This window comes from Mandrillus leucophaeus, unplaced genomic scaffold (assembly GCF_000951045.1).
Source record: "Mandrillus leucophaeus isolate KB7577 unplaced genomic scaffold, Mleu.le_1.0 Scaffold738, whole genome shotgun sequence".
In the NCBI taxonomy this organism is placed as follows: domain Eukaryota; kingdom Metazoa; phylum Chordata; class Mammalia; order Primates; family Cercopithecidae; genus Mandrillus; species Mandrillus leucophaeus.
Genome location: NW_012108008.1, coordinates 1,280,580 through 1,304,452, shown reverse-complemented (window position 1 = coordinate 1,304,452; position 23,873 = coordinate 1,280,580). Strand labels below are relative to the sequence as shown.

Sequence of the window (23,873 nt, the reverse complement as noted above, 5' to 3'; positions counted from 1 at the left end):
TCTATCCCTGCTACCGTCAGTAGCCTTGGAATTCCCTAGACCTCATTTATACCACAGATATTAATGTGGCCTTTATCCACAAAACAGGAGGCTTGGGGTTGGCTAAATCAGCAGGAATCAGCCATGTTCACCTGTGCTGTGCCTTTTAACCTCTGTTGTCATTTGCCTCTGGATCCCTCAGATCCAGTTTTCCTTCCTAGGGCTTTTACCTGAAGTTTGGAATTGAGTTTGGGACAAAAATATGTCTCGGGGGGTTCCATGGACTCGTTATCATAAGCTGAATGCTAAGGTGAAACTGTGGAATTGAGTCCTCCAACAAGGAAGAGAAAAGGATGTCTTGTGACACACCAAGATAACTAGTAGCTATAGTTATGCTTGCTAGAATTTGGGTGCATGGTGCTTGGCTTTGGTTACTTCCCTTGGTCCTACTTCCCCAAAAAGGAAACCTCTGTGTGATGGGCACTCTATTTATTCCCTATTTATTCCATCACCTGGCAGGATTTGCAGGATAATTGCTCAGAACTAGAAATTGATCCAGATTTCTACATTACCCATCCCTCTTGTTCTTTCTGAGTTGCAGCTAGAGATTGCTGGTTGGTTCACAGAAGAAGCAGGGTTAGTCTAAAATATAGGCAAAAACTTAAAAACAACTAATGAGTTTAGAATTTAATGACAAATGTATAAGTTTTGAAACATAGTTTCTCTCTCTCCAGTCCTCATTTTTGTTAAAAACGAAATCATAATAGGACTGAGTTGTTTGCAAATAGACTTTGGTTTTATACTTGGCCTAATTATTTACATAAAGTGCAGCAATAATAATTATTTCTCCATAAGCCTTTTGGATTGGTTTTGGTGGACGTCTGTTCCACAAGGAATCTCAGGTGAGACCTTTAAATGCTGATCCCAGCTATGGTTGTATCCTCAAATGCTTGTGAGTTGGGTGATCCCTCCTCTTAAGGTCCTAAGATAAACTTGGAGCTCCTGGACCTGTTAGAAAGTGACATTCTTTACTGACCATAGGTCAAGGACCCTCTACAGGGTATGAGGCCAGTTTCCCCACTGGGAAGCTTTTATTGGTTCTGTAAGTCAAGATGGACTCCTTAAAGGGAGGCATACACTTTCAGTCAAAGCCTTGATAAAATACCCAATTTTTCCAATTGTGTCTTGTTACAAAAGAAAAATGGATTCTTATTGCACTGATGCAAACAACTATAATGCCATAAGTTAAGAATACTCACAGATAGTTTCCAAATTCTAAAGGAACCAGGCAGAGAGAAACAAACATGCTCCAAATTTTTATCCCAGGAGTATACATTACTTAATTTTTAAAGGCTATAAATAGTTCAAAATAAGTTTCCTTGACTCTGAAAAATAAAACAAGGATCAGCAATATTCCAAGAAAAAGTCAAAAGGTTGCTTCAGCTTTCTGAGTTCAGTCCATTTAGTTAACTCTGGTTTGGCTTGATATTCTTAAGCATTTCAGCTCCTCATGAGTCCTGTACATTTTCCCTTATTTCAATGTTACAATCTCCAAAGTTATCAGAAGTCTGTATTTGAGAGCACCTGTTAAAGTCCTACAGCTTATTATGAAACATCTTTTGAAAAGGATAAAAACAGGACAGCAACTGTCTGTGAATAGCAAAATGTCCAGCATAGTTACAGATAGAAACAATTGACAAATTTGGTTATCTCCGTGGTTTACAATAAGTTAACATAACAACCTTAATTATGATTGATAGCATACTTTTAGACATTAAAATTTTCAAAATCCCACAGAATTTTGGAACATAGATCAGCATTATTTACCCAGATATGACCTAAAGAAGATTGAACATCATTTTGACAATCCCACGTACCTAAATATGTCAAATAATCCTGTTTACCTCTTTTCTGGACATTCCAGGGGCTCTCCAGACTATCCAAAAAGCCAGGTGTCAAGAAGAACAATTTTGAAACTGAAGTTTGATTTTGGGTAGCCTTTTAAATATGTTTAAAGCACTTGATATTATGAAATGTAATTCCAGATTGCCATAAATTATTTATTGTGCCAAAATGACAACTCAGAAATCTTAAAGAAGCAAAAACCTTTTATAACTCTTTACAAATTTTGCCAAAGAGCAGATTAGGGCCTGAAGAAAATTTTGTTATGGTTTTATCTCAATGCTCAATTTACAGGAAAAACCACATAATACCTTTTGTTTGAATTTAGTCAATATGTTCACACAAAGAAACTCTTCTGAAAGAGTAATTTCCACAATTCTTCCAGCACTTCTTTGAACCTTCAGCCTTTTTCCATCTAATTTAATACAATCCTTTAACCCTAGGCCAAAGTTTACATTTCCATGCCTTCTTATAACCTTTTACTATAAAAACACATTTTACTGTTCTTACACCCCTTGCATGTAAATCTGTTTTCAGTAGTTTCAATTACATGTTATATTGTTAACTCCCAATAATTTTTAACTTTAAGATAAAACCTGGTAAGTTACTTTAATTGTGTGCTAACTGCAGCAGAGGTTTGCCTTTTTAGATAAGAGTGTAATTAGTTCCATATGTCCCCAGGCCTTACCTATTATGAAGCCAACAAGACAGTTCTCAAAACCCAAAAAGCAGTTTATAACCTCAAAACACTTAGCAAACCTTGCATCTGACCTGCATAGTTTAGTTCACCTATTTACATTTTAATGACACCTTCATTTTACCAATAATCTTTATGGTTGTTTTTATTTCTTAAAGATTAAAGTCACATGCACTGAAAGGTACCACAGCTTTTAACTTTCCTTAAAAAAAGTTAGATCCAAGTGCTTGTCTTTCTTTAGGCCAAATTAATTAGAGCTCTTTGACAGACATTACACACAGTACATACACAGACAGGCAGAAGAAACACCAGTCATTTAAGAGACTGATTTAGAAAAACATTCAAATATCAAACCAGAAAGGGCTCATCCCCTAAGGCAGGATTACTAAACAAAGTCTTGCCACTGGAATTACAAGCCATGCCCTCAAGATGTATAACACGATGGAGGCTTGATTTCACAACCAAAACTTTGCAGAGAATACAGTGATAGTTGTTGGGGGTGGAGGTCTGGCCTGGTAAAGGGAAATAAGAACTTTAAAGGTTAACTGCAGAAGGGGTGGGGAAGAGTAAAGAAAAGAAAAACGTTTAAAAATGCCTCGAGAAGAAACTCTTATTCTTATGCAAGAGTTCCTCCACCAAGGAAGAAGTTTAATTACTGTCCCACGGAGCTGGACCCCTTGGCCGGGGAAGCAGAAGGCTGCTGCAGTGACACATGGCTGGGAACAAGCCAGCCAGCTGTGTAGGACCCTTAGACCATCTGTCCCAGCCCCAGCAGGGAGGGGAGAGCAGTGGGGAGATGCTGCTCACTGCTCCTTTTCAACCCCGAGAAAGGAAGGAAAGGGCCATGAAAATGCCCAGGAGCGATGGGGTATGGGGGCATGGTTTCCCCCACCCTCAGAAATCTAAGGATGAAAAGGCTTAGAAGCAACAATGAGAGGTTTTGAGTCCCCATTTCACTCACTGCTTCTCGAGCCCCACATTGGGTGCCAAAAATGTTGCAGGACTTATCCTTAGTTTAGCTAAAGACAAGGTCCTTGTCCCTCCCACAGCCATGACAATTTAGGCTCTCAGATGGTTTGAAGGGTGAGTAAAGCAGGGTTTTACTGGGTGGAAAGGAAGAAAAGGGGGAAAACAGGGACTCTTGCTAGCCCAGAGTCCCTGCTAGAGTGCTTCCCGCATGCAGCTTGAATCTCAGGTTCCACACAGGAAGAGAAGGGACCAGGCTCCTCCTGGCTGCAAACTGTGCAAACTTCCCAAGGCTCTATCCCATTGGGCAGGCTGGTTGGAGTTTTGTGGGGGACCCCGTCCCACCTGGCTCTCTCACCACTACTCCTTTCTAAGTAAAGCTTGTTAGAATGGGCCAACATTATACACAAATAGCTGTAACACCATGACCTTGGATCTGCTCCTAGAATCTCTTCCACACCATCATTCCATGGCACTGAGAACCTACCATCAACTTCCTGGCTACTTACCATTACAGGCAATGGCTGTGCCCAGAATACAGATTTAGTAAACCTGTATTTCCCAGAAATCTACCTCTTTCCCATTATTTAACCACAAGAGTTACTTTATTAGATAAGCTTAATGACTCTGAATATGCAGGCTTGACGGTCTGAGATTTTAACAAGAATATTTCAGTCACAGATCATGTCATCAATTATCTCTGATGTCAAGAACACAGTGTAAGTGCAATGGAACTATAACATTAGGCCCCAAAGACCAGCTTTGCCTACCACAGAACCCCAGTACCACACAAAACCACTCCAGTGGAAAACACTGGAGCCAAACATAATCATTTTGGAGAGTTTTTTGCATTTTTCCTCAATGAAAATATATTCAAAAATTACTTCTGTAATTTAAAACCAGGTAAATCCAGTTTTAAAGTATGGTTTTCCTATAACTTTTAGGTCTACTCAGTATAAGAAATTTAAATGTATATTCTCTACTGTCATCAAGTTCTCTTTCACCACCTCTTCTTTCTTTTCTGTTGCACTAATAGAAAAGATGAAGTATCTACAGAGAAGACATTGGGAGAGCCTAGTGAAACCATTGTGGTTTCAACAGGTAAGCTTAGATCTAATTTCTTTGCTTCTAAACTTTCATTCAAATCATGTAGCATGTTATTTATAAAATAATTTCTAATTGAAGATAATGTTTAAAATGTATTTTCTCAAAGCTAGCTTATATTTCTAACCTTGTAAAATAATTTAAATTTATTGTAGAAAACTCAGAAAATACAGAAAAGAATAAAGGTAAAACCAAACCACTCAATATCTTACAGTTTGGAAGCAACCATCATGAACATTTACTATTTTCTGCCTTCTTTCTTCTATTATATACACATGTTACTGAGACCGTTTTTACTTAGAGTTTGTGTCATTTTTTCCACTTAACCCGATGTAAAGGATATTTTATAGTTCCACTAAAATTTCTTCAAAATTATCATTTTAATGATTTGCAACATTCTATTGTATCCATACAGATGTCATCAACTTAACCATTGCATCATTGTAACTGACATTACAAATAGTGTTTTAATTAAGATATTTAAACATAAATCTCTGTCAAATCACTAATTTCTAAAAATAGGTTACTAAATCAAACACTATGGATTTTAAGGCTTTTAATAAATTTTGCCAAATTTGTTTTCCAGAAATTTTGTTACAATTTAAATATCCCACTGGCAGAAAAGACAAGAGCCTGTCTCATTACAACACTTATCAATATTGAATATTACTATTTATTCTAGAGTTTGCCAAAAGGCAGAGGAAAATCATTTCTCCTGTGTATATTAGATGTTTGAAATTTCTCTTTCATGTATATTTCTATTGCAGTCTTCCCACTTTCCCATATAATCTAAGAATACTTTTAAATATATACAATAAAACTATTCTCTGGGCATTGTATTCCCCAGTTCATTTGATTTTTAGTAATGTGAATAAGATTTTAAGAAATTAATTTTTGATAACTTAAAATGTAGAAATTGAGAAAATAGATATTTGTAAATAAATGACAATATTAGTTTCCCATTTCTTTCTTTACTGACATTCAGAGTAATCTGCTGTGCCTATATTTCAGTTTTCTCCTAAGTTCAGCTGATTTATCATTTCTAGACTGACTTGTAGATAATAATAGGACAAGCCTAGTTGAATTTTAATTATAAAATAGTTAGCAGTAAAATGCATTTTTAACAATAAAAAGAAGAACTGCATGGTTAATTCCCACTTATAAACAGCTCAGATTTGACCTGTGACACCTAATATCAAGTCTTATTCAAAAAGGTATTATTTAGAGGAGGAGCATACAAACATGTAAAAAGAAGTTTTGTACTGACTTCATTTTAAATGGGAAAACAATCAAAATTAATAAGAGAATTGAAATTTGTATTTCTACTTTAAATTTGTAGTTAGTATACTTTAGCCGATGGAAACTTTTGTAATAACAAGATTAGATTTAGTAAGATAAGTTACAATAAGTTAAAATGACCTCTTTCTTATAAACTATTTTTCATTCTTTTAAATAAAAACTTTGAGGGACCAGTGGACAACTGATATTATATAATGTGATATATCACCACCATATATTTGAGTTCTAGCAACAAATGTTTTAGAATTATTTACCCAGTACTTCTGGACACCTGAGGTTGAAGTACACACACAGAGCAGTCAAGATTAGATTTTGATTGGGAAATATTACTAGGTGCCTAGGTGTGAAGGAAGAGTGAGAAACCTCCAAAAGAGGCTGAATGCATTCGAAGGTAAACCCAGGCTACCTAATAATTGTTTTTAGTTGTAATTATGTGAATAATTTATATTTTCAAGGTAATAAAATGGAAGGATAGCCAAATAAAAATTTGTTCTTCTAGGGTACTAGCTAAGCACTTTCTTATTGTAACAAAAATTGTAGCATAAACCAATTATTCATAGAATTACAAAGTTTGAAGACGCCTTACATTGGCAATAGTCTGGTGAAGTCCAGAGCACAGAACACATCCATCCCAATTGCTCACAGCAGGATTCTTCAATGAGGGCAGAAGGGGAAGATGCCAGGGACCACATCCTTTGAGGTTCTGATATGCCACAGGGTATGTACTTTATTAGCCAAAAATCTATTTTGCCTAGATGATTCTGATACCCGCTCTCATGCCCCCACTGGGAAGCACAATTTCACACCCAGTGCAATTATTTCACAGAGCCTCACAGTGACAAGTGACTACTTGTGACTGCCAATTCCCAGGTACCACATGCTCTTCAGGGAGTAAGGAAAGATCGAATCATTTTTCAGGATATCCTGTTTTCTAAAACACAAGAATAAACTAAGGCATTCTATGTTTTTGCCTAATTAAGGTTGAAATGGAAAGCTGTTTCTGGCTAAATATAAACCAATTAACAATAACACTATTTTATCTGAGCATTTTTTAAATAGTAATTTATTACAAAATAGAAATGCATTTGTATTACAATAATGCTTTTTTCTTTGCTTGAATAGAACCTAGACTTGCACTCTATGAAGATCTTTAAAAATATCAAAACATTTGCCACATATTTGAAATGGTTTGTGGTGATCTGTTCTAAAAGTGAAATTCATAGCATCTTAATGTTCTTTCATCTCTTGGATTTTCTGATTAAAATATTATGCCTCAATGATTGCTAAAGCAATCTACATTTTAAAGACTTGGGTAGTATTCTAAGAAAACTCTCAGAAGAGCAAATTCAAGGTAAACATCTGCCTATGCGTCCTTTGTAGTATCAAAAAGAAAAAATCAGGTCTCATCTAGCAAAAGCATTTAACTATAACACATACAGGGGAGCACCAAACTTGGGTCTTTAATAGAAAGAATTAAGAATTTAGAACAGAGTATGAGTCATATTTTTTCAAGAACGTATTTATGTGATCTTAAAAAGATGACTTCAGAAGGCATCTAACATCTGTAAATTTCAGAATGATAAAAAAGCATATTGAATTTTGACATCATTCTAATTTAAACTCCTCTGTTCTCATTTTTGTGTCCTTAATTTTTAAAATTTTCACAGATGTTGCCAGCGTCTCACTTGGGCCTTTCCCTGTCACTCCTGATGACACCCTCCTCAATGAAATTCTCGATAATGCACTCAACGACACCAAGATGCCTACAACAGTAAGAAGTTCCTAGAGTCGATCTAGCTCTTCATGTGCCTGTTTTTGTTCCTTAGCAAAACAGGAAAAGAGAATGGATAAACCATCCATTCAATAATATTAGTGCTGTATTTTTGTCACTCGGTTAAGAGTCAGTGACTTTGTTCTATTCTTTATTCTGACTTCTTCTTAGGTACTGAGAGGGGAAACATAGATTGAGACCTAGAAGAAAGGGGGAAGAGTTACAAGAAACAATTTAATTATAAGCTATGGAGTGCGGGGCCTTTTTGCCCCAGCACCTAACAAAACTTAAATGTATTGGTGCTTACCAAGTGTTAGAATGAATGAATCAATCAATCATGAAGCTCTTTCGCCACTGAAGTATAATTCTATGTTGACAGTAAGAGTGAAGGTTTTGTTCTCAGTCATGTCCAGGATGAATAGGTCAAATAGATATCAAAATGATCAAAATCCTATGTGTAAAACTGGAGAAAAATAAACACAGAACACAGTGCACACAGTGTCCTAAGGCAAAGAGGAGCACTGGCCACCACTCTGACAGATGAGATGACTCATCTGTCATCTTCTGTTTTCTCACAACCCTTATGTCCCATCTTCAAAAGCTAATATAAGTTACTCTCTCTGATTAAATATCCCCAGAATATTTCATTTCACATTCATTTAAATGTTCCATGAAATTTCAAATTTGCCTGACAAAATGGTAAGCTTCCAAAGAATACTGCATGTCAGACTTTTTAGTGTCCCATTGATCCTAGCACCATGCTACACCCATACAGATGCTCAATGTGTGTTTTTTGAATGAATGAAAATCTTTTAAACAAACATCAGAGGTCTTTTAAACGTGGATCCACCTCCTCCTTGTGTCCTACTAAAGAGGCTGCAATATTGTCCACGCCCATGGCAGAGGGGAGTTTGTGACAAGAAATGAGGAGGAAATACATCTGCTACCATTTATCCAGTTGAGCTCTGTCCTTCAGGGCAATTTCCATTGACCGTTCTCTTCTTTCAGCTTCAGTAACTCTAATTTCACTATAAGAGACAATGTACGTAACCGGAGATATTCAACTTTCTGCAGATATATTTTTTACTTTTTTAAGAAAACTAACAGACCTTAGTATCTTCTGGGAATCCAAGGTTGAAAACTCTGTCAAACCCAAGTTTGAACCAGTTCTGGGCTTGCTCTGTGCCCTGGAAACCCATATGAATTCAGAGCAATGAGAGACCCCTGCTGGTTTCCAGACCAACAGGCAAGAAGGATGTCCCCTTGGCCCTTAGTGATGGAGCCGAATCCAGATCCTCAGAACTGTGCCTCCGTTCTTAGCCACCTGCTTCCAAAGGTGGCCCAAATACATCATTCCTTCTGAGAGAAATTTCAAACTTTCTCTTGGCTTGATAGTACTTTCTAACTAGTTTCAATGTGAAATTTAAGAACAAATATTCTCATTAAACCAGTCCAGTCTCTTCTCTAAGTGCTAGTTAAAAGGATTTTGATTGCAAAACACTTAAGCCTTCATAATCCACTTCTTAAGACAGTATCAACATATATTATCTAAAATAACCATTTATTTGTAGTTTAGGTTAACAGAGTTCTTTTTTTTTTTTTTTTTTTTAAACTCAGGAAAGAGAAACAGAACTCGCTGTGTCTGAGGAGCAGAGGGTGGAGCTCAGCATCTCTCTGATAAACCAGAGGTTCAAGGCAGAGCTCGCTGACTCTCAGTCACCATATTACCAGGAGTTAGCAGGAAAGTCCCAACTTCAGGTGAGTAGACCCGGCCGGTACAACCACACCCCAAGCTGTGACTGAGAGGTGGGAGCCGATAGGACATAAACCCTTATGGCGAATAGTTCCAGCTTCTCATGTCATTCATGTTCAACCATTTAAAAGAAAACCAAAATTACAATGGGTCCTAACATGTCAGAACAAATGGATCTCCAGGAAAGTTTTTTATTCCAGCTTTTCTATTCTCGAAACCTGCAGTGGTCCCCACCTGCCCCCTCTATCCACAGTTTCGGTTACCCTGTCAACTATAGTCCAAAAATATTAAATTGAAAATTCCAGAAATAAACAATTCATTAAGAAGGTCAATAGTCGCCTAACATATGTCACAATTTCTATACCATTTACCTTACTTCGCCTCATCACATAGGCATTATACTGAGAGAGAGAGAGACCACATTGACATAACTTTTCTTGTAGTATGTTGTTACAATTGTTCTATTTCATTATTAGTTACTGTTGTAAATCTTTTACTGTGCCTAATTTATAAATTAAACTTTATCATAGGTATGTATGTATGGAAAAAAAATAGCATATATGGGATTAGGTACTCTCCATAATTTCAGGCATCCATGGGGTCTTAGAGTGTACCCTCCACAGAGGATAGAAAGGGACTACTGTGTTTACATTTATGTTTTCTTTAAAAATTAGTAGGTTTTGCCAACCACAGTGGCTCATGCCTGTAATCCTAGCACTTTGGGAGGCCAAAGCGGGCAGATCAGAAATTTGAGGTCAGCAATTCAAGACCAGCCTGGCCAACATGGCAAAACCCCGTCTCTACTAAAAATACAAAAATTAGCTGGGTGCGGTGGTGGGTGCCTGTAATCCCAGCTACTCGGAAGGCTGAGGCAGGAGAACTGCTTGAACCCAGGGGGCAGAGGTGGCAGTGACCCAAGATCGCGCCACTTCACTCCAGCCTGGGTGAAAGAGTGAAACTTTGTCTCAAAAAATAAATGAATGAAAGTTAAAATAAATAAATAAAAATTAGTAGGTTTTAAAATCTCATTTAACTGAAAGACATTATGCAGATGCTCTATAGCTTAGACGACCATTATGGTGATGGTTTCACTGGTATATACTTATAGACAAATTCATCAAGATGTATATGTTAAATATGGACAGCTTTTGATATGTCAATTATACCTCAATAAAGTAGATTTAAATTAAATAAAATGAATATTAGGCACCAAGTAGAGAAGATACTGGATTAAAATATAAATTCTTAATTCATAATGCTTTGTCTTTACATAATACTTCTATTTTTACAGTTTGATGCAATTTAAAGACATAATATTTTTCATGGGTGATAAGAGGAAGGCAATTATATTGTCCATGTCATTAATTAATAAACTGAGGAGCTTTCCCAAGATGTCTCTTCCATCTCTGACCTTTGTTATATCTGTCTGTCCCTAATTAAATTCAAAGGCTCTTCAATTCCCTGCAGGATAAATCCAGCTACTATGCTGAGTGTGGCATCTATATGCCATAATAAGATCTCTGCCTTTTTTTTTTTTTTTTTGACCTCACCGTATACCAGTTCCTTATCATCCCCCTCCTTTTCACTCTAGTTTCCAGGAATGCAAACTATTTCCAATTTTTCCAACTGTTTAGCCTTTACATGTGCTGTCTGCTCTGTCTAGCATGCCCTTCCCCAAGTCTTGTTTTACATACTTCAACATGGAAAGTTTCCTCTACCCATTCTGCATCCAGTGTCTCTCCTGGGCTCACTCATTTCTTTCACAACACCCTTTCTTGATATTGCTTGCTTATGTGTCTATGGCCTTTGCTGTCTCTGTTCCTCCCTCTTCATTCACCCTACTCATCGCCACCAGGCTATGAGCTTCTCCTAGAGAACAGGAGCTGTTCTTTCAATCTCTGATGCCTGACCTTCTAATACAGAGTTTGGGATGCAGTTAACTACTCAGTAATCATTTGTATAAATGCAACTGAAAATAGAAGCATCCATGAGATTATATAACCAAGAACTACATTTGTGGACAACAGGAGTGCACATGAATCTTACTCAGCATGGCCAGGGAACAAACAGGCCTCCTTCTCATACTTGGAGAATTCAAACATATCTCTTCTCACCCGGAGAGGAGATGAATAAGTGAAACATTCTTAACCTCCAGCCTCTCTCTGCATCAGCATTCAGTCAATAAAATGTAAAGAATTCTTTCTACAAACGTCAAAGTAAAAGGCAGCATGGGGCATTTATGAACCAGAAAACTAATTCAGACATGGATTATTAGAACAAATGAATTAAAGAATAATTTGTTAACAAACTATTTTTCTTTGGAACATTCTTTTTGGCAACTCCTTAATATAGTCAGAATATCTTCAAAGTAGAATAACTGGCCATAGGCTCTTCGATGATCTATTGTCAATTTTCTAAACACCTACAACAATTTGATGTAGAGTAATGCAAATATATTGGGATTTTTTAAAAATCAGAGTTCTAGTCCTGGTTTTGCCAAAAAATTAGCTCTGAGAAATTGGAGATCCCTAGCCTAACTTCCTCACTTAGAAATTGTAGAAGATGACTTCAGAGTTCCTTTCCAAGTCGAAACTGCTGTGTATAGACATAATAGCTAGTACTTTTCTTAATGCTTCACCTGTACTAACTCATTTAACTTTTCATTCTATAAGTGAGTAATATTATTTCCTCTTTTTATAAGAGGGGACTGAGGAAAGGAGATTAATATGTCCAACGGTGCCACATTTATTATCTAGCAAAACCAAGATTCCAACCCAGGCAGCCTGGCACCAGAACTCTTGCTCTTAACCACCATGCCATGCCTCCTTTTTTTCCCGAATAAATATTTGTGGGAAAGGACTAATGTGTCATCATCAAATGGGCATGTCTTCTGTCTTTTTCTTTTCTTTCTTTTTCTTTTTTTTTTTTTTTTTTTGAGATGGAGTTTAACTCTTGTTTGCCCAGGCTGGAGTGCAATGGTGAATCTCAGCTCACTGCAACCTCCACCTCCTGGGTTCAAGCAATTCTCCTACCTCAGCCTCCCAAGTAGCTGAAATTACAGGCATGCACCACCACGGCCAGCTAATTTTGTATTTTTAGTAGAGACAGGATTTCACCATGTTGCTCAGGCTGGTCTCGAACTCCTGACCTCAGGTGATCCACCCTCCTCGGCCTCCCAAAGTGCTGGGATTACAGGCGTGAGCCACCACGCCCAGCCAAACAGGCATGTCTTGCTAGCCTCTGAAAAACTTATAAGCCAAAGAAGAGTATGCCCTGCCCAGTCTTGTTCCAGAGACCCCTGGCATCAGTCCTGCTGGTTCCGTTTGCACAGTCGTCACTGATTTCTCTAAGATGGAACCCCTCTGCTTACAGCATCTGTTCCCTCACCAGGCTCCCCAGCAGGGCCCCAACCACCTCACAGCCTGCCATCAGATAACTAATCAGCCCCACCACAGCCCAATGCCTGCATTAGCACAGACATTCGGGCCTAATCAGGAATTAATGGACAGTGCTTTGCAGTAATTTAATTTCCACAATAAACCTAATGAGCAATTTAATACAAATGTCAAAAGGAATCATTTAGTTGTTGTCTGAATGCTTTCTCCTGTGCAAACATTCATGAGAACTCAACACGACTGCCTTTTTATAGCCCAGTTAACATACATTCCAGCAGAATCAGGGAGGCCCCTGTGCATTCAGTATTATTAATAAGGTTAACTGGGCACTTAATTAGCAATTTAGTGGTTAGTGCTCCATGACTAGAAGGTCCCCAGAAGATTATTTAGCAGAATTAACTGAGGCTTTTGTCATCTCCTCCCTAGATGCCTTCCTCACACTCCTAAACAAAGTTGATTCTTAATCAGTCCCAGACAGGTTCACAAAGAGGGCATGAACACGAACGATAAATCCCTTCCACCCAAGCCAGTGCCATGGAGCCCTCCTGGAGAGGAGGAGGGCTCTCCCCTGCAGTGCTCCCTGTTGCTGATGCTGCCGCTGCAGACATCTACAGTGCCAGTCCCAGGGTCGATTGACTGTTTTCATGTGTGTAACAGCATCTCTGGTATCCTGGAGAAGAAAAATGGATGGTTTAGGATCTGAATCTGTTGCTCCAGAAACTGCAGCTCAGATTTAAATGTTAAATCCCTGGAGCGGTTACTGAAATGGCATGGCAAATTCCCCGTGGTCCCAAAGCTGTTTGTCCTAGGAAGCCACAGCAGACATGAAGCATGTACACAGACCTTCCTGCCTGCCCTCAGAATAAAGACTAGCTTTGCAAAACCCAACTTCCTAGATTTCTGTTGAGCCCATGGCAGGTTGTGGATGGAGACACAGAAACTTGCTCCCCAGGCCTTCTGCTACTGTCCTCTCTAGGGACCCTCCTCCTGTCCTTCCTCCCTCTGAGTTTCAAAAATGACTAACTAAAGACTTGCTCTGCTCTTTCCAGGCTCCATGCCGTGTGCTCACTTAGGGGAGTAAGAGAAAAGTGGGCTCTCAGGAGCTGGTAATCCAGTAGAAGAAGTAGAGAATAAGAAAGTAAATAATACAAATCACTAACTGCCCAGCTGTGTGCCAGGCACTTGTTACTTATTAGTTGTCATTGTTATTCCTTTTTGGGTAAGGAGACCAAGATTCAGAGAGATTGAGCAATAAACTCAGGATCTTGCAGCTAGAAAGTAGCAGAACCAATATTTAAACCCCATCCTGTACATATAGCTCCTCATCACTCAAAAGCTGAGCTACCTTCATCACTGTGGTTCCAATTATGTTCAGGGAATGAAACTGCTTTTAATATTGTCATCAAACATATATATAATTAGAAGGTAAATCAGTCTGCTGGGGGAAAAGAAATTGTACTGCAGTCTAAAGCCCAGTGTAAGTGATTTGGGGATTATCTGTGCATCACTGCTGTAGTCCTTCACACGAATAATGTAGAGCTGGCAGTAATTTTTGATATGGTGACAACACAGTGGAATGGTAATGAATTTAGAGAATGAAGAGATGCACTCAACTCAATTAAACAAAATTTGCTGAGTCCCTACTATGTGTATGACAATCTGCTAAATAGAAGGAGGGAGGTAAAGAAAAGAATAAACAAGACATGACCAAAGATCATGATCTCAGTGAGGGAAACTGACATGTACCTCACAGACTTTTATGGGGTATACTGCAATAAGCTCTAGAATAGCAAAGAGAAGAAATAATTGAACCTGATTTTGGGGCTCTACAAACGCTTTTCAGTACAGAAGATGTCTGAGCTGGCTTTGAAAATGGGTGCAGTGTGGGGAGGAGGGAAAGTTAATAAGCAGAAGGTGGAAAAATTGAAGAGAAAATAATTCATAGGAACCTGAAGAAACAGAAGTGTATATTGTGTGTGGGAAGGAACAGGGGTTAGCTTAGTGTCAGTAAAGGACAAGATATTGGTCAAGGGGATAATGATAGCAGGAAGTGAACGGTAAGGTACCTGAGGGTGGGGTGCAGATTCTGGAGGGTCTTAAATGACACTCTAAACAGTTGGATCTTGTTCAGTGGGTCCAGCAAGGAATTGTTAGTGAAGATTCTTAATAAAAAAGTTAACTTCGAAATAAAAGTAGTCAAGGAGATACCTTCTCCTTCCTCCTCTCCCAACACACCCAGAAAACCATTTCTTCTCTGCCCACTCACACACGTAAACCCATTTCAGCAGTGCAGGAGTGGGGATAGGGAGGGTGTGCCAGCCCTGTGAATAAGAACATGGGGAAAATAAAAGACCTTGTGGAATTCAAACCAACCAGAGTCAGTGTCTGCATGTGAGGGGTGGGAGGGAAGGTATCTAGGGATGCTGCGCTTTCTAGCATGGAAGACAATCGGGATTCATGACCCCGTCTGAGGCAAAGAGGCTGAGGACATAGGCAGATTTGAGAAGAAGAGAATGGTCCTGGTTTGGGCAGATTCACTTAGTGGCAAATGTTGGGATATTTATGTGGAGAACTCAAGGCTGCGTATAGCACTGATCAATTAAGCCACGGGAGAAAATGAGATCCCCTGGGGACAAGGATAGGAGAGAGGAGACAGGGAAGAGAGGAAAGGAAAGAGAGGAAAGGGATGGGTGTTTGCTCACCTGTTCAGTCTCACCTTTCACCCTGCTTTCTCTCCCAAACTTCACTACTCAACCACTATCCATTCATCTTAGTCTCTCTTCCCTCCCAGTTTCCAGCGGGAAAGCTGGATGGGGCAGTACTTGTCCATGTGACAGTGTCCCCAGAGCCTAGCAGAGCATCTACAGTAGAGCTTCCAGAAGAAAAGAGAGAGTGAGTGAAGCAGGGAGGCTGAAGGTGAAAACTCGAAGGCTCCTTATGTTTAAAGTAGAAAGTAAATACAGGAATAGGATGGAGCAAGGAATATGGAGAGAGTGGTCAGAGAAGTGGAAGAAGAACCAGGAAAGAGCAGGAACACTGTAGATGGGGAACAGAAATTGCCACTGGATTTAGAGAGAGCAGGAGAGACGGTGGCCTGGAGAGAATGGCCAGGCTGTGGTAGCTTAAGGATTAGTTAGTACAGCAATTATAAAATATTATGATAACAGGCCTCATTAGTAAGGTCAAATTAATTAAGAAAATTTATTGTGAAGTCCATATGAATCTAAGAGTAAATCTAATCTATTAGATTAGAATCTATTTCTACCACTTTGTTTAGGTGCAGCTGCCATTTTGAATGTAATCATCCCTTTCACATTATAGATATTTTCCAAGCCATATCATTAATTCAGAAAATATCATAGTTAAAATATTATAGCTACCTCTAGTTATAATTACAGTCACAAAATATTACTCTATGTGTATAAGCAAAACTCCTATCAACAAAAAGTTTCCTTCAAATATCACCTTAAAGCTATTTTATATTTTATTTAAAGTAACCATAAGAGCAAATCAGAACTACCCAGTTACAGTTTTTAAATAAATAGGAAAATACTTGAAATCACTAGGAACAAAGAGTTTGGCCTCTTTAGTTGTTTCAATTTTTCATTTTCATCTGATTAATTTGGAGAGATTTTTTTTAAAAGAAAAAATAATAATTTTCCATTTTCAGCTCTTCCCCTAACTCATCAAAAGTGTTTAGGTTTTTCAGTTAGGCAAGAACTGACCCAGTAGAACCAAAGAGTATTTTATAAATGTTTTTGTCTCTGCAGATGCAAAAGATATTTAACAAACTTCCAGGATTCAAAAAAATCCATGTGTTAGGATTTAGGTAAGTAAGAGAATCAAACTCTTCTCAATTTTTAAATTACTTTCTTCCTATCCTTTTTTAAAAGCAATGTCATGAGGATTATAAGGTCCTTTTTCCCCAGTTGTTTAGCTCTGCCAAATCCTGGAAACGGAGTACGTTTCAGATAAAGGAACTGTCTAATTAGAACATGACTCCAGGTGATTCTTAAGGGGTAGCACAGGACCTGTATTCCTTCCTTCTTCTGGGAATCAGAAATACTGCTCTCTATAGAGAGCTCATCTGCTGTCCTTGGCCATGTGGTTATGAATGAGCTTCTTAGGAAACTACCTCAGTAGAGACAGATGAAAACAAGATAGCAATTAAGCGCCTTGGTGTCTGATTGCCTGGTTTCCTATGGGATGCTAAATAGCATCACTATTTAAACAAACCATGCTGCCCAAGAGAGATAAGTGAACAATAAAAAGTCATCACTATCAGGGTAGAAGAGTTGGGAAAATGGGATGGAAAGGAATAGGAGCATAAGCAAGACATTCTAAAATATACCTTTTATGTCATTTTGACATCTGACTCATAGTATTCTATTACCACTCAAAAATTATTAAATTAAAATTTTAAATAAAAACATAAGATCATAAGACAGTGCCACACTAAAGAGGGTTTAACCATGTTCCCACATCTTTGGCACAAGGAGGGCTGTATCCATCAGCATCACAACACTCTCATGTGGGTTCATGATTGAGGGAAATAATTTTTAAATCTTTTCTTTAAGTTCTCATTTTTCAAAACATCTACAGGTGAACTCAAAATATGCTATTTTTAAAATGTGCCACAGGGTAAGTGTCAGTCCTGGTATGAGCAGAATGAGATTTCTTGCCCCAAACGAGCTTGGTAAACCAAGGAGAGTGGGCTTCCCCAGGAGTGTTCCGGCTCCTTCACTGCCTACTGTCTTAAAGCAAGAAGATGCACAGAGCAAGGGCTCCACAGGCGCAGAAAAAGAAATAGCTTTGCAGGGAGCTCTCTTGGTTTATTTCTTCCAAAGCTATCAGGCCTCTCTGATTTGTATAACTCCAGAGAAAGGAAATACTGAAAAGTGAAAGTTATAAAAGATGAAACCCTTAATATCTACCAAAGCAGACTCATTTTTCTTTATTTCAAGATGCTGCTCTGTAGTATTTTCTGTGAAATCAGATGGATTAGAGAAAAATAAAAGTTGACAGAAAAATATTCTGCATAAATGCAGACGTTTTCTGAATAAACCACTGCAGTGGAAGAACAAATTTTTCATTTAAAGCTGAAGGAAATGATGGGAACAGTTCTTTTGGTGAATATTAAAATGCTCATTATCCACCTCCCTTCAATAAATGAAAAACAAGTGTTTAAACAATGTGTTTTAGAAGTAAACCAAAATGTTAGATGATGAAATTTTGCAAGGTAAATATTTTAAAGATATATCCCTTGACAATGAATTTTTACCAAGTGCTTATCTTTGTAAGGATTTATTATTATTTCTGCCAAAGATGCTTACAAAGTAAGTTTGATCACATTTTCCCAGTGATTTCCGTGATGACATGAAGATTTAGTCCACAATAAAATATTTTGGCCCTTGAATACAATAAATAATATGATCATGACAGTGGCAAAATTGTAATCATTAATAATGATGCTCACAATATTATAAAGTAAACATATTATTAAGGAAATTGCTTTTCTTGTGGGCCAGATCCCTGAAGAAGACCAAAAACCCTGTGAGTCTCCTGGTACTGACTTTCCTCCAGCTCATTTGTATAAAGGTTGATTTATAATTTAACAAATACTTTTTTATCAGTGACTTCACTGAATTCAACGTGACTGGGAAGTAGCTAGAACGTATCATTAACACAATTATGAGGATGAACAATGAAAATTCCACTTTAAATATTGCTTTATCTCTCAGCAAAGGCAGAAAACTATTAACAATCATGCAGTCTTGTTGGAGAGTATACTCCTTCAAATACTTGTGCACAAATGTTCAAAGCCACTTTATTCTTAATAACCAAGACCTGGAAATAACCCAAATGTCTATCAACAGAGCAAGAAATTCTCACATATTCTTACCATAGACAACTTCTCAACAAAGAAATGAACTGTTGGAATACACAACAACATGGGTTCATCTCAAAATAACTATGTTGAGTGAAAGAAGCCAAACAAAAGTACATCATTATTTTATTTATAATAGACTCTAGAAAATGCAAACCAATTTACAGTAACAGGAAACAGATCAGCAGTTGCTTAGGAAGGTGAGGCAGATAGGGATAGGAGGGGAAGAATGACACTGTAGGATGAGTAAGCTTTGCAGATGATGAATATGCTCACTATCTTGATTGTGGTAATGGTTTGATAGGTGTACGGCATCAAAATTCTTGGATTGTATACCATTAATACGTCCCATTTGTTTATCACAATGATACCTCAATGAAACAATTATTTAAAAATTAACAGGACTAGGGTCTTGACCCAGGAAGTCTGGCCTCTTTACAGAACCACATGGATTACAAACTATTGCTGAAAACAAGCAAGAGGCAGGATGAATGTCTGGTTGGTAGAAAAGGAGATCTCACCCCATACAGCGGCACTAGTTAGATAGTCATAGATTCTTCCTTGCCTCCACAGAAGGAGGGTTGTGGTATGCCTGTAGCAGGTACATTTCAGTCACATTACATCTGGGGATGAAAGTTCGATTAGTTCAGATAGTCCAGGCAGAAAGGGCAACAACGCCAATCCTATCACATGTGTAGAGTGTCTTTGGCAGCAACTACCATTTGAAATGCAAAAGGAGAAAGCTGGACATAGCTACTAAACTGAGTTCACACATATGTCCAAAGGAGTCCAAAATGCTTTCATCAGTTTGATGAGTAAATGGTCTTTTTTCATGCACAAGCAGGTGGTAGCATGGAAAAATGAGCCAGGCTTGCGGTCAGGAAAGCCAGGGTTTCAACCCTGCAATTCCCATTTGACACCTCCTTCTATGTGCCTGTTCCCTTTTCTGTGAAGCTGGGATTACATTGCTGAAAAGATTAAATGAGAATGCATGTAAATGTTCTGGTACAGACCACTCACCCAGTGAACAAGTGTTAGTTTTTCTTGCAAGCTGTCCCATGGTGAATTGAACCAATCCCTCAAAGCTTACTGATTACAACAATTCAAAAAATAATCACTCAAGAAAACACCAGTTCCATGGTTTTGCCTCAGATAAATTATCTTCAAGAATAAACTAATCATTTAATGCCAGTAAGAACTGAGAAATCCATTTACAAAGTACTTTTTAAAAATGTTCCTGCACCAGCACCACCCAAAATGTAAAACATATAGGATAGATTTCCAGCCTCTTTAGGTGGAATATGAAGACATTAAGGAATTTAAGAAGAAGACCAAAGTACAGATAATCTTAGAACTAAGGCTCAAATCCTAATCAGAAACACATAATGATGTTTACTTCCTTAGATTCATATCGCTCTCAAAGTTTCCATTCAAATTCTGATGGCAGTTTATATGTTTCCTTCAAAGCTCTGGGCAAACATAAGAGACAATGGAAGGAAATTTTTTTTCTTTTGTATATAAAATAATTCATTGAATGTCTCAATAAATGTCATTAAAATTTTTTCTCTTTTTCATGTTTCCATTGTGCATGATGAAATGAAGACCAAAGAAAGAAAAAGATGGGTAATTTGGACTTTTTTTATGTTTTGAAATATAGTACATTTCCCCCTCCCCCAAATTTATATACTGATTTTGCACAAATAATTTTTACGTATAATGTCTGGGATAAGCCCATTACTTTTTGATGGTTTCTTATTTGAATGGAAGTAATTGAACAATTACCCAGTAAAAGAGTTAAAGAAAAAAACTCTCTAATCAAAGTCACTATGTGGTATATAGGTATACATTTCCTTGGTCAACTGAACAGGATTTTATCATACTCAAGGTATAGTCAGAAAATAAAAACACATTTCTGTGCTGCAAGCATACTTTATTTCTTAAATGCCATTTGTATTGGGCAGTTGTCTATCTGAAAGCACACATATACGTGGAATCAACCGAAGTCTGGGATAAAACAGAGAAACTAATTTGCTCCTTTCCAAAGTCCATGTGAACTGAGAAAAGAGCCCACTATACGTTGGAGAGCTCAGTAATAAGAATCCAACTTTGGCTCTGTAATTGACTAGTGAAATAACAAACAATAGACTCTAAATGATTGTATGGTCTGAAAAACCACCAAGAATACACATGATCAGTTTCTGTGGCCTTAAAACACTTCTACATCACTCTGTATAGATTTATGACATGAACTAAAGGTTAAACCTGATTCCTGAGGGGAGAGACATAAAGAATCCTGTTTCACTTTTGCATGCAAAAAAGCTTTGAGTTAATGAATAGGATAATAAATACAGCTACCTATGTACTGCTTATCTTTCTCTTTTCTCACACCTTCCTTCTAAGATGTTATTTTAAAAGCAGCTTGAGGGAAAAGAGTGTTATGTTTCAATTAAAGTTGTAATTTTTTATTTAAAAAATACTTCTTAGAAAAAAAGTAGGAAAGAAATAGCCTTAAGAACTGAACCTTTGACTTGGTTACTTGGTTACAACATATATATGGGTATATAGAAGGGCAATTTGGACTTTTTTACATACATATAGTGTGTGTGTATATATATACATACTATTATCCTACTGCTGCTATGTCTTACATTGCTATTTCATAGACCTTCCTAAAGGAGGCTATTTGTAGAAGAAAGGGTATTTCGTCCTTCTTCCTGATTGGCACGGCATGACTTATAAGATCACAAAAAATAGTGGTCAATACCAGCAACTTTTGACAAAAAACACTTTTTCAAAAAGACCTAGGTGGGCACAGTGGCTGAGGCCTGTAACCCCAGCACTTTGGGAGGCCACAGCAGGCAGATCGCTTGAGCCATGAGTTTGAAACCAGTCTGGACAACATGGCAAGACACTGTCTCTACAAAAAAACTTTAAAATTAGCCCACCTCCTTCCCGCATTCCCAGCTATGCTGGGGGATAAGGCAGAAGGATCACCTGAGCCCCAGGACTTCGAGGCTGCAGTGAGCCATGATCATGCCAATGCACTCCAGCCTGGGTAACAGAGTGAGACCCTGTCGGAAAAAACAAACAAACAAAAACCTGAAGTAAAAATCTATAGTCACTTGATTCAGTTAGTAATCCTTCTTTATGGTGGACTGAGCTCCCTCCCGCCATTCTATTTTAGAACCAAAATATATGTTTGTTCTTTTTTCATATTTTAAGTTTCTGATAAATGTTGAAATGTTTTAGTGGGATATTCTCTCAGAGCCCATCAGGAAAGAGGTGGAAGCTATCCTGAAGCTTTGTAGCAATCTAGTGGCTCTCTTTACAAGGCATGTAACAACGGCTTTGGGTGGGGAATGTGTCTTCTGCTACCCACAGCTCAAGCTCCACAGAGATGGAACTTACAGCTATCTTTAAGAGACACAGTGCAGAAGCAAAAAGCCCTGCAAGTGACCTCCCGTCTTTTGATTCCAACAAAATTGAAAGTGAGGAAGTCTATCATGGAACCATGGAGGAGGACAAGCAACCAGAAATTTATCTCACAGCTGCAGACCTCAAAAGGCTGATCAGCAAAGCACTAGAGGAAGAGCAATCTTTGGATGTGGGGACAATTCAGTTCACTGATGGTCAGTTAGTGATTGCTTAGTTCTGAGTTTATTCTCATTTTGACAGAGACTAAGAATGTGAATGTTTCATGGAAACTGTCATTTTAACTTGGGTCTTCTAAAGTCAATCATTACTGTGACGGGAACATGTATGGTATCATTTCTAGCTTTTCTCACTCCTTCCTGTGTCTCATTTGATGTCTTTGGTACCCACTTCTTACCAAGGGCAGTTCTAGGAGAATCCAAGGGTTTCAGTTCGGTTCCAAGTCAACTGTAGACAGCCAGTGCAACCAAGGCAGAGAAGAGAACCCACAGACAGTTCTGTTACCCTGGCACGATCTAAACAGATTCTCTCATCTAGTCAATTGGTCAGATCTCAGCAAGAAACAGATGGCACATTCAAATTAGTATAATTTGAGGAGAGTTTAATAAAGGGACCATTTGTAAAGGTTTGCCGGTACACAAAGAATTAGGAGAGTTCCCTGGGGCTAGAAGCAGCAAGCCTCATTACTATCTCCAGACTTGAAGTGTTGCCTAATGTTGTAAGCCATGCCAAAGACAGAGCACAAGGAACCATTGATATAGCCAATATTATTCAACCTTCTGGGGCAGCAAGTAGCAGGGAGAGGAGGGGAGAGTGGATCTAAAGAAGTCAACAAGATCATCAGGCACACTCAAATCCTCAGAGGGAAGTCCTCAGTAGGTTCAGTAAATGGCAAAGTAGATGGACACTGGAAATGCCATTTAGTACAACATGGCACAAAACTGTCATTTTCTGCCAGTTCTGTTTTCTGCCTAAGATAGGCACTCTTAACACTAGAAAATCTCATAAAGGTCTCTTAGGACAAGACGAAGGGCCAGGTAAATTCACAGGCAAGAAAAGGTCAACTTCAGAAGTTTCTCAGAGACGACCTGATACTCGGGGCTTCTCTCTTTTGAGCCCTCTGTGGCGTTCGAAGAATTAGGCTTTAGGCTGAAAGTTTGCCACAAATGATCGTTGGTTCCAGTGTTTATTCTAATCATTTTGTTTATTATCAGCTTAGTCATATTTTTATCCCCAATGGTCTAGATAGCCTGCTTGGTCCAAATCTATAGAATAAAACTGAACACCCTAAAAATCCACCTTAATAACTATTCTTATCACATAAACATGCAAGATGCACCCTTTGCATCTGTCCTTCAATATATCATTCAGATTAATGACCTTTTTTTCTATGCCTCTGGTTTCTTAATGATTTGTCATGCTACTCCTTAAGGGTTGGTTATTCTGCGTATTTCAATCTGGACTGTTTTATTGCCCCAACCTCAAAAGAAAAAGGAAAGATATACTCAAATTTTGTGATTTTTTTACCCACAGAAATTACTGGATCACTGCCAGCCTTTGGTCCTGATACCCAATCAGAGCTGCCCACAACTTTTGCTGATATAACAGAGGTGAGTTTCTTGTCCTTTTGTTCTTTAAATAGGAACAAAGTCTCAAAACCTTCCATCAAAGAACAAATCAGCTTAGGA

General features: G+C 38.1%; 1 protein-coding gene across 2 annotated transcripts in view; it reads left to right on the top strand.

The window, feature by feature from the left end:
• Positions 1-23,873, top strand: part of IMPG1 (interphotoreceptor matrix proteoglycan 1) — a 145,078-nt gene that overhangs the window by 43,868 nt on the left and 77,337 nt on the right. For both annotated transcript variants that reach the window (XM_011965840.1, XM_011965839.1), the window contains 7 exons: positions 4,581-4,645; positions 7,615-7,718; positions 9,336-9,476; positions 16,637-16,695; positions 20,356-20,376; positions 22,135-22,382; positions 23,719-23,795. In XM_011965840.1, coding sequence (XP_011821230.1) covers positions 4,581-4,645; positions 7,615-7,718; positions 9,336-9,476; positions 16,637-16,695; positions 20,356-20,376; positions 22,135-22,382; positions 23,719-23,795 — 715 coding nt within the window. The remainder of the gene's footprint in view (positions 1-4,580; positions 4,646-7,614; positions 7,719-9,335; positions 9,477-16,636; positions 16,696-20,355; positions 20,377-22,134; positions 22,383-23,718; positions 23,796-23,873) is intronic.